Source organism: Labrus bergylta, chromosome 9 (genome assembly GCF_963930695.1).
Source record: "Labrus bergylta chromosome 9, fLabBer1.1, whole genome shotgun sequence".
NCBI classification, from domain to species: Eukaryota; Metazoa; Chordata; class Actinopteri; order Labriformes; family Labridae; genus Labrus; species Labrus bergylta.
The window spans coordinates 26,039,971-26,052,088 of record NC_089203.1 but is presented as its reverse complement, the minus strand read 5'-3'; the positions used below and the strand labels follow the sequence as shown (position 1 = coordinate 26,052,088).

The following is a 12,118-nucleotide window of genomic DNA, read 5'->3' as shown; positions in this document are numbered from 1 at the left end:
CGATTCAAATAAAAAAATAAAACACAGAGACACTTAAAGAGAATATAGACGAGCCTTTTAAGGAATTAAAGATTCAAGAGATGTTTACTCCAAACTCCAGCGCTGCTGCCATGAATAGGTTTTTGCTAAATAGAAGCCTGTACTTCATTCCAGCTCTCACTCGGAGCCAGATACAAGGCCAGCCAAGTCTTTTGCCCACATCCTTACGCAGGAAACTTAAGTTGCGCTGACACTAAGCGCACTGAACGCATTTGGAGCCCTCGTTGAAAAAGCCACATGTGTGAGTGAGCCACTGCGGAGTAGCCAAGAGTGCAAGCTGTTGGCCAGCTGACGAGGCTGAATTCAGACATCGTAATGATCCCGTCCAATTTAACAGTGTTCATGTGGGATTCATGTGTGAGGGAATTAAAAGTGCTGCTTCTACGCATCCGTTCTTTACTACACCCCAGAAAAAAAGAAGGAAGAGGTTGTATAAGAGGAGTTGAAAGAAAATCAATATGAGACTTTTGCTCTTTTGTCTAATGCCGGCTTAGGCCTCTCTGAAAAAAGGACTCTCACTTCATTTAAATGAAATAAGCTGCCTGATGTGCCTTTTTTTTAAAAAAGCCTGTGAACATTTTATTAGACGTCTGACCTGATGTGGAAAATATGTCACAGGTAAAAAACCTTTTTTTTTAATGATGAAAAGTGCAGCGCAGTGTGTTTGAAACCAACAGTAATGTGTTCCAGAAGCCGACTGGTTTTTTGGGGGTTTTTTTTAAGATTTATTGTTGGGGCTTTTTGTGCCTTTATTGTAGAGATAGGTAAGGGATAGAGTTGGAAATCAGGGAGAGAGAGTCGGGAAGAATATATGTAATTTTGAATGTGTTCAAAACAGATTCAGGCAGCAGCAGCTCTTCTTCTCTACCATTAAAAAATCCTGTTTCTTGGAGGTCACAGTGACAACACGTTGCCTGTTTTTGAAGAAGTCTGTGTTGTGATTGGCTTTCTTGCTTTTCGCTGTTGCATACAGGAAGCTCGCTATCCCCGACGGCGCTGTCTGCCTCCTCGCACTTCTCACTTCTCATAGGAACTGCGTGCTCCCAAAAAACCACTCATCTGCTAAATGAGTTTCCTTCTGCTCCCGTCTGGTACGCTTTGCTGCCTGGAACGCCACTGTTTAATTGGCCCCCCTTCCTCCTCCCAACAACCCCTCGGTGTCTTTGGAGGGCTGTAAAGTAGTCCCACTCTTGAGTGAAGGTCAAAAGGTCAAGCAGTGTGTGAGTGTGTTTTGTGTGAGAGATCTTAATTACTCATGTTAGTTTAGTAAATAGAGTGAGGTGAGACTAGTCAAGAAGTACTGAAGGTTCTGTTGTGTGTGTGTTCTTATAACCTGCCTCAGTGTGTGTGTGTGTCTGTGTGCATGTGTGTGTGTGTGTGTGTGTTGGATTGTAGCCTGGATGGACCCCCACCTGCTCGGCCTCTCCCACCTCCCTTGCTCTGCCTTTGAACCCTATCAAAAAAATTAATTGGCAAACGGCGGGTGTTGGGTTCCGGCCTGCAGCCCAGGTGGCTGATGGGATTGCCAGATTTGGAGCCACTGATTGATGACAGCAGGGTCCTTAGATGAGCAGAGTCTAAACTATACGTTCCTCCTGGTCTCCTTCATTTTTTTTTTTTTTCTGTTTTACTGGGCCTGGATCTCTGACCGGCTCGCTTCTGGTAATGCAATGAGAGTCAAGGTCAAGGAAGACGGAGGATTTATCCGTCATAAAAACAAGCCACGGGAAAAGAGATAAGAGCCCGTCATGAACTTGGCCTCGTGTTATTGAGTATGTCTGAAACTTATGGCAAATCGCTGCTAAGTACAGATCTATGCAGCCATAAACATTTATGCACAACGTCTGTTAAAGAAGAAGAGACTGAAATATTTACTTCAGCACTTTGACTAGCAGTGTGCAACAACGTCGACGTACTGCAAACATTAACACTTACAGAAACCTGCAATAGTGATTATGGTCATCTTTTAATTTGGCAAGACGAATACATGCACTATTCAAAACACACTTTCTCAATGTAAATCACAATGAGTCCCAATGTCTTAACAAGAGGTCTCCATCTCATAGGTGATGTTCATTTAACCAGCCGTTTCTAAATCTTTGAATGTGGAACATGTGGAACACAAAATCTATATTCAGTGCTCAGCAATGTGCAACTTAAACCTTGATAATATAGATCCTCCTGGCGGTGTGTGTACGTGGGTCATATCTATGTAATGGTCATGGAGAGGCCACAAGGCCACCGGCACCCCGACATTAAAAAATGTTTTAAGCAAGTTTGTTGTCAACAAAAATGCTATCAAGAAATACATGATCTCCTTACAGTCAGCAGAGAGTTGATTATTTGAACATTCATTACACACATAGAAGTTCAATATTCCTTCACTCCGTTAGCTGCTACATTTGAGTATTTTCATTACCAAATGGTATTTGTTTTGTTTATTAGGATCCCCATATTTCCTGGGGTCCGCAACAACCATTACATTGTGACTGTGTCGTCTTACAACTTAAAAACCAACATAACGCTCATTAACATACACAACATACAGCTTACATCCTAACACATAACATTGCAGTACTAACAGACGTGACAAAACATGAACACACTGAACACAGTGACTATGGTGGTTAGCAAAACTAGCTAAAGCTAACTGTGTCAGCGTTTTGTAACTTTACATAAGATGTTTATGTGTCCTTCCTTTTTTTAGAAAACGGCTGATTGCTATAACTGGAGAATATACTAATGAGAGCTGAGTGTTGACCCCAATAATGAACTTTGAACACTCAAAGACTCACTTAATCCAAGGGTCTAAGGGGTGAGGTTGTGATATGATGCACAGGTTGTTAATCCCCCCCTGAAGCATCTGTGACATCCCGACTTTAAGCTTTTCAGGACTGACTCGATTTGACGTGAAGCGAGACAAAACCAGGTCATCATAATCTGTGGGATTTTCACGACTGTGTATCACTACATCAGTAAACAAGATTATGTTGCCCTGTGCTGGCGTAGAGCAGTTTTAAACACGGAGCAGCAAATGCACAAAAAAAAAAGCCGAGGGATGCCAGTCATTTTCCCCTGAAAACTCTTTTTCAAAGGAGGGCATGCTGTCATAGGGGCAAAGATGCTAAGCAGCTCCGAGCAGCTCGACAACAGGGGAGTTTAACTTTATGCAAATGTCCTTAAAAATAGCGCTATGTGTTCCACAGAAGGCTGAGAAAAATGCTGAGGAGAGGTGGAATAAGTCACTGATGTGCTAAGAAGATATTTCTTAAAGCTACGGATGAATGCAATACTCATTCGATTCTTATCTTTCAACACTCCTGCATGGATACAGTGTGTGTAAAATATAGTTTGTCATGTAAGCCCCATTGTTCCCCAATGCAGTAAACGTGTCAATATGCAGAAACAGCGACAGCTTAATGCAACTCCTCTTTCCGTAAGCCGTACCATTGTCCTGTGAGATCAAAAAAGCATCCCACAAACATCAGACATAGCTGAAAGAGTCTCTTGTAGCTTTAGCTCTTAACCAGCTGTAACCAGAGCTGCATCTTTTCTGAACAGCACTATCTTTTTGATGTTGCTTTTTTCTCTTTGGCAGAAGACAGCGAGTGAGACAGTCGCCTGATCTCTTATTGTCCCTCGCACAAACATAAATGTCAAGCTCTGTCATCGGCTTCTTTCACTTGTCATATCACATTCAGTCGTCCTCTCCTATTCCAAAAGACTCGCTATAGCTATCACCATGTGTTATGGCGCTTGTACTTGTCTGAGGTAACAGGGGATCTATTAGTTGCATTTATAGAGGAACACTATAGCCCGCAAAAAGTTCAAAGAGTGAGAGCGAGTCCGACTAGTGCATCACCATTTGTCCCCCTGCTGTGAATGGTGAATGGTGTGACCACCTGACCCCTTCTTAACAGCTAAACAAATCATATTATTTTATCACAGATTAAGTGATTTAGAGGCATTTTAAAATACACTGAGTGCTCTAAGGAAGTGCTTAAATCTCTATTATACCATGTGTTTTCTAAATTTTCTAAATTTGTCAAAACATGTGAAATAATGACCGATAAGTGCCATTTATCTTTACTTCAGTCCAATGCAATCTGAGTTTTTTAAAGTACATTTTGAGAGTTTAGCGTTGTGTTAAGATATATTTGTGTTCAAAATATTTTCTTATATTTTCTTCTTTCAAGATGCTGACAATACTTTTATCAAATTCTGCAAACAAATGTATTCTATTCTGAAAGCAGATTTAAATAATGTTACTGAACATTTACTAATTTAAAGAAGACAAAAAATGTAAACCTTAATAACAAACATAAATGACTTAATAAATGCAAATTCTTTTGCAGTGTGTTTAATATAATTGATGAGGTTTTCTCTCTGTTTTTTTTCCATCTGGTCCATTGGTTGTAACCCTTGTACATATTTTTTTCTTCTTCCAAGCTTGATCCAAAGGCAGCTGGACTTGGTTGAAGATCTTGTAGAAGTTTCACCTCTCCTCCTCCTCTGAGAAATCCTTTCGGAGATCTTCATCCAAGTCCAGCTGTCTTTGGATCAAGCTTTGAATTTACCATGACCTGGATGATTGAAAACCTCGTACACAGATTTGAATGAATGAATGAATGAAAGAAATATATATAGACATATAATGAAACATATATATCCCTACCTCTTTCTTCTTCCTCCTCTTCTTGATTTGTGACCTACTGCATGGTGTTTTTGAATCCACAAGCCTTTCCTTCATTGAGTGTCTCCGTGGATAAGTCACCATGAAAGGGTTTCCTTCATGCTGGACGACTAGGTTGTTTGATCTGGATAAATGTCCTGCCATGTGATCGACAATCGGATTTCCTGTCCAATAAGGCTGCTTTGATGCTTGTTGTCAGGATGCTCTGTCTGAGAACTTGACTTGATTTCAGTTCAGCGAGTTCAGCAAATCACATTCAACCCACTAGTTAGTTCTTTTTTTTACTTCGAGTCATTAGAGCCAGAACCCATTGGAATAATCTTTCAGGAAAAATAAATTAAGTTTGGTTTTCTGCCGAGAAACTCAATCAATTTGAAACAGTAAACGCCGATGTTGACTCCACAATTGTCTTCTTCCCCTCAGGGCCCCAATGCTCTGGTGACGTACACCATCATCAGCGGGGCAGACGACAGCTTTCGGATCGACCCTGAATCCGGGGATCTGATCGCCACCAAGAAGCTGGACCGCGAGCGCCGTTCAAAATATTCCCTCCTGGTGCGAGCAGACGACGGAAAACAGTCGTCTGACATGAGACTCAACATCACTGTCAAGGACATCAACGACCACACGCCCAAGTTCTCCCGTGTGACGTATTCCTTCGACATCCCAGAAGACATGGCGTCGGGTAAGGACTCAAACTGAAACCATGGACTGTTTGGAAAAGTACATGAAGCCACAAGTGTCTGAAAAGTGTAGAAATGGCCTAAACTTGCATTTTCTCTAATTGTCAGCAGAGGGCATTTCCAAAAAGATGTTTGCAAAAAGAAATCTGCCTGTGTAAAAAAATTACCCTCCTTCTTATTTGATTTTTTTGTCTCATGAATATTTTATCTTATATTTTATGACCTCTGCTAGTTTCCCCTCCTCTTCAGTACAACACAATGTTTATTACTTAAAGGCTTTATAAGCGATTTTTTGATCCAGCAGATGTCGCCCTTAAGCTCCAGCGTGAAACCAAAACAACTTGCACTGTATTGTTGTGTTAGCATGCTAATGCTAGTGATCTTTATTATGCTGGTATCTTCACACTGCATGTAAATTTACCTGAAATGAGCGTGATCTAGAAACACAGTTAAGCAGTGAGTACAGTATGTTATTCTTCTTTTCTCTAGTCCCTCAATTAAACAACTTTTATACGTGAGGGGAGGAGTCAGCCGGCCGTCCCGGCGATGTAAACAAAGTGAAGATAGGACTCTGAAAACTCTGAAAGCATCACAGACAGTGGGACTCGGGTGTTACACCCATTGTAGACAGTCATGACTCACAGAGTTATTTTCAGAGGATATACTTGATTTATATTATATTTAAGTGTGAAAAATCACATATAAAGCCTTTAAGTTACATTTAGAGTAAAACAGGCAATAAAGCAGGGTCTGTTTTATGTCTTGTTTAGCATTTGCAAGCAACAAAAATAAAGTGGGCTGTTGCCAACCAAAAGTGACATCTTATTTAACAATACAGTTCCCACGAGTCACTGATGCATTTTGTTAACCAAGCTAGCATAGTGTCTCCTAAAATCTGACCTAAAAACCAAGATGGCGACAGTCAAAAGGCCAAACTCCATGATAGAAAACAGCGGTCCAAAACCAAGTGATGGCTTTCCTGTAGCTACGTCCACTTCTTATAAGCAGTCTGCAGCTGATACACACTGAATTGCATTGAATTTGGACATAAGGTCGATGATTTTCGACTCAGGCAGGCAGTATTTCATTTTCTGCCAAAAGTCGTAGACTGAACGTAGACGTCTTCTGTTCAGGTCATTTAAAACCTCAAATTATTAGGAGACATTTTCTTGAAAGCATATATTTTCTTACTTTCGTAGTTCTCCAAAATCCTCTGTATCTTCCTTAAGGGGAACATTTTAGCTCTTAAAAGGTCAGAAGGACCGTAACTGATATGTGATTTATATGGAAATCTATCAGCACCTTCAGAATTTACAACTGTACTGACAGCTGTCTGGCTCAGCTGCTTTCTCTTTGAACCACAAAGAAAAGAGTCGGATAAGTTTGTGAGAAAAAAAGAAGAGGATGTTGTTATGATCGTGTCAAAACAAACAACTATGAGATGTTTTCTCAGTTCTAGTGAAATATTTATTGATTGTTTAATAGTTAACACACCAATGATTGAAGCAGTTGTGGTTCCAAAACAATACAGGCCTCTTGTTTTTTTTAGTAACTGGAGGAGTGATCATTGGCTCACTGGTATTAATGAACAGCCATAATAACCCCCTGCAGATATATTAAAGTCATTTTCTTCAATAGGGCTGTAAAATCTAACTTCTCGCCTCTTTCTTACGACCTGTTTGACTCTCACAGGCTCCATCGTGGCGGCAATCCTGGCCAGCGACTCTGACTCAGGGGTGAACGGAGAGGTAACTTATTCACTGGAGGAGGACGACGAGGACGAGACGTTCCTCCTGAACCCGGTGACGGGAGTCTTCAACGTGACGCGCCCGCTGGACTACGAAACCCAACGGTACTATATCCTGACGGCGAGGGCCCAGGATGGAGGGGGGCAGGCCAGCACAGTCAGAGTGTATTTCAACGTCCTGGATGTGAACGACAACGCCCCGGTTTTCAACACCAGCGTGTACAGCACGTCGGTCTCCGAGAGCCTGCCACCTGGATCCAGTGTTGTCACTGTGGAAGCCAGCGATGCTGATGATGGTACGTTCATGTGTTAGAAAATAGAAAATAAGAACTTGAACCAAACTAATTCAAGGTCAATAATAAAACTGATGATGATGAAATTCACCATGCTTAACCCTCATGCATCATTATGGACATTTTTGTCCATTTGGTTGAATGTTTCCTCTTCATCTGGTCATCATTTTGTCCGTGTTAGTGCATATGTCACCATTTTTTGTAAGAAAGTCTCTCTTGACAAATTTGGAATGCACATTTTTTTTTTTTTTAATAGATCAATAGAACACTGTGACACATGTTTACTACCCTCTTGAGTCACTAAGGACAAAAATGTTCACTTACAAAAAATTGTTATAAAAATAGAACAGATTGATATTTTTTTCTACTTTTTTCTGCATACATCTCTTAAACAACTTCAGCCCTGCTCAAAACTACCAAACATTCAATCATTTTCTAGGAATTGAACCCTTTAAATGCCAGAATCTTGTAATCAAACTGGCATTTAAAGGGTTAAATTCCTGATAATTACTCAATATTTTATATTTTTGAGCCGGGCTGAAGTTGTCTAAGAGATTTATGCACAAAAAAAGAAAAGAAAATATCAATCTGTTCTATTTTTATAGCAGTTTTTTGGCATGGACATTTTTGTCCTTAGTGACTTAAGAGGGTAGTATATGAAACTGATGCCTGAGGGTTAATAAAAATTACATAATTAAATATTTAAATATTTATTTTAATAATAATTTGTCGAACAAAGTCACAAAACAACATACATCGACTCCATACAAGATATGCGATGACCTCATCTAAACCATTGATAAAACATCAAGTATATTAGGTAACGTTTGGCGAGACTGACAGCTCCAGTTTAGATTTAATACTGCAAGAAAAACATGTCAGGAGACTAATTCAATATAAAGATGTGGTTAAATCCAGGTTAACCCTTGTCAACTCTCTTACAGATGTCTGTTTATTTAATGAAAACTGCTCTGTAAGAATGTTTGAAGCAGTGCTGTTTTTTTTTTTAAATGCTCTATAAATCAAATGTGAGTCAGCCGTAGTAGCTTAATTTAAGGTAGCCCTGTCATTTTGTTATGATTCTGTTGGTTTCATGGAGGCTCCCAAACCTACATTTTATTTTCATTTCTATCTCGCGTCATGTATGCATGACTGGATGAAATCTTCACCGTGTGAATAAGTGGGCTTGAGTTATTTCTGCGTCCTCAGGTGGTTGGTTTCATGTTTTTTGAAGTGCCGTGTGGTATTTGAAAAACGGTCGCCGTTACTCTCCTCCGCTGTAATTACCGTTTCAGGCAGGCCTAATGTGGTTATTGTGACCTACATTCCTGGGAAAATACGCTGCCTCGTTCTCAACCCCCGAGTCTGGCTTCTTTCTCCACCGTCCACATAATCTGGCCGCGTCATCCTCTCAGATATAAAGTTGCCGCTCTCCACTGTCAAAACAAAACACAGCCATTGTTAGCACTTCCCAAGCCCTGACCCCCGACCCCCAAGACTTTGTCTCCAGACGGCCTGGCCCAAACTGGGATGGAAGTAGCACTCAAGCTTTTGATAAGGGATTACTTGTGTACTGTAAATACACGCTGGAGTGTGGGAAGGTGCAGGCGCTTTCCACATGAATACCCCGTTGAGTTGAATTACAGACGCTCAATTTAAGCTCATTTGAACCCCCAGTTCCAGCGGAGTGCTTGCAGATTAGGCCAGATTTCAAGGTTAGATAGTTTACTGCATCCATCCAGCCTGTCACACTGTAGTTATCTCATTCAAATAAATGTTTTTAACCCTGAGGGATTTTCCACAGTGGCACCAAGCACTATCAGTTTAGGAAGTGGTTTGCAGTGCTGATAACAATCAGTCATGTTGCATGAATAGATCGTCAACTTGGAGGACGAGAGCAGCGGCCCTGCGCTCTCACTGTTGCACATGCACAATTTGTGGAAATGGATGCTGATAACTCATATACATGCCCAATTCAAACACGTACAGAACATTTAACAATCACATCTTGAACAATGGGTGCTAACATTCAACCTCTAGTGTCTGTAAGTTATCTTTTGTAATTCAAGGTCGTTTGGAGCAGATTCATTTATTTTTGGAAAAAAACTCAAGATAAAATATATCCTAAGCCACAGCCCATGTGTACCAAATAGAAGATGTAACAAAAGAGAGCCTTCAGCTGAATCCTACTCCACCACCACCATCAGATTCCTACTATTTATTTTCCTTACTCAAAGTTTGGTACTAGGTTTTGTAGCCTTTCCATTTGGGGAAAAAAGCACATCTAACATGGGAGACTAATTGCATGTAATGTGTTGTATAGTACCTTTTTGTATGAATCACAATGGACTGACTTTATTGGTGACAATACTATGTTTACATTCCTCAATCAATGAAATTACATTTGTACTATCTCTTTGACATTTGGAACTTACCAAGAGGTGTAGTTGCCCAGCATGGCTTTAAAAGGACACCTCAAAAGAAATTGAACCCTAGATGTTGTTATTCTGATTCCCTCTATGTGTGTCTTTCAGGCCCAAATGCCCAGCTCCTGTACAGGATTGCATCTGGTGATCCCCAGGGTCACTTTGTAATCACCGAGGAAGGAAAGCTCCAAACAAAGAAGGCATTGGACAGGGAAACTCAATCCTTCTACAACCTGGTGATAACAGTGAATGACCTGGCGCCTCCTCCCATGACCCGCTTCACCAGCACGGCCCAAGTGTCGGTCATCCTGCTGGACGTCAACGACTGTCCGCCGACCTTCACCTCTCAGAAGATGACCTACATCCAAGAAAACACCCCGGTAGACACTGTCATATTCAACGCCAAGGCCGCGGACGCCGACAGTGGACCCAACAGCTACGTCGAGTACTCCCTCAGAGGACCTTTTGGGAACAAATTCAGCATCGGGACGATCGATGGAGACGTCAGGCTGGTCGGGGAACTCGACCGCGAGGAGCTTTCCAACTACACCCTCACAGTCGTCGCTACGGACAAAGGTGAACCGCCTCTGTCTTCAACAATGGACGTGACCATGATGGTCCTGGACGTCAACGACAACACCCCAAGCTTTTCGCAGAACATCTACGACATCGAGATTGAGGAGAACACCTTGACTGGAACGGATATCATCCAGGTGTACGCCAGCGACGCAGACGTGGGAACCAACGGGCAGATTCGGTTTTCCATCTCCGGAGGCAACACAAATTCTGATTTCCGGATCGATTTGGTCACGGGGGTGATTTCAGTGGCCAAGCAGCTGGACCGCGAGGCCCGCTCGTCCTACTCTCTGGTGGTCCAAGCTGCCGATCGAGGCAGCAGCCCGAGGGTGGACCAGGCAACGGTCAACATCGTTCTGCTGGACGTAAACGACCGCTCGCCGGAGTTCGAGCTCTCTCCCTACACGGTTAACGTTCGGGAGAACATGGAGAACTTACCCAAAAACATTCTGCAGGTCAGTGTGTTTGTTTTTTCTCTCTTGTCAACACATTCAATGAAATTTAAAGCACTTTGAACGACATTAACATTCACAGACAGACAAGGACTTCCTGAGTGAAAAGAAGGCAGTGTTTTTGAATGACAGTTCTAAGAGCTTCAATAAGCTAATGCCTTAACAGAATTTGTAGCACTAACTTAATAAGTGCAGGTACGTGAGCTGTGTCAGGGAACTAAACTGTTCACGGTGGTCTTATTTTAGTTAAATGCCATGAAAAATAGCTGACTTAAATTATACAGAAATGATATATGACTGCAATTTGCTCTGCACAATTAAGCCTTTATAGGTTTCCAATGAAATATGAAACTTAGCTAAATTGCATGACGAGGCAATTAACATCCAAAACCACCCTGATGAGTAAATGACCCATATAAAGCTAAATGGATGGAGAATGACTTATTTTAAGTGACAGCTCAATTTCTTTAGCTGGTGTACCTTCTGAGGAAATGAGGGTACAGTTTAGTGGTGGGAAGGGGTCCAGACGTTGGTGCCACTCAAGAGAACACATCTGTACACTAGCCTGGCCTCGGCTGTCTGCGGAATGCACGGCAGGAAAGGTTTTCGGGAGTCACCAGTTAAGTGTGGTTGTGTATTGCTGCAGCATGAGGGGGGAAAGCAGGCAGGGTTGATAGTTTCATGCTAAGAAACCATTAAATGAACGTCAGTCTTTAATCTCCACAAGAGTTGAGAGAGTAGTAGAGGACACATTTTTTTTGGTTCTGGTTTTCTTTGAGTGGATTTCCTGGGAAAAAGTGATTGGACAAAGTGAATAAGTAATGATCTTCCTTCCCTTGACAATTACCTTCATGGTGCTGCTCTGCACCGTGATGGTGATTAAACCTCAGCTGCTTCAGTGGAAAGACTCAGAGAGGACGGTGGTTGCACTGGTTAACTCAAAGCTATATTTGGTCGTGTCATTCAAGGAACATATTCTTGGAAAAAAAAAGCACAATTTGAAAAGAACCAGGGATAGAAGCAAACTGTAAAATGATGAAATTGTTTGATTTAGCCAACATGGCTCTCAGGGTATCTCACTAGTGTTCCAGCACTGCTCATTCCAGAGATCAACTTTCTAATCAATTCAGTCAATGCACTCATATGTTGGTGGACGATTATGAAGCTCAAAGCACACGTTTGGTGATGAAGATAACTCAGTATATTGAC

At 41.6% G+C, this 12,118-nt stretch overlaps 1 protein-coding gene across 1 annotated transcript in view; it reads left to right on the top strand.

The window, feature by feature from the left end:
• Nucleotides 1-12,118, top strand: part of fat4 (FAT atypical cadherin 4) — a 120,606-nt gene that overhangs the window by 65,498 nt on the left and 42,990 nt on the right. The window contains exons 3-5 of the mRNA XM_020652844.3: nucleotides 5,156-5,417; nucleotides 7,108-7,458; nucleotides 9,990-10,912. Coding sequence (XP_020508500.2) covers nucleotides 5,156-5,417; nucleotides 7,108-7,458; nucleotides 9,990-10,912 — 1,536 coding nt within the window. The remainder of the gene's footprint in view (nucleotides 1-5,155; nucleotides 5,418-7,107; nucleotides 7,459-9,989; nucleotides 10,913-12,118) is intronic.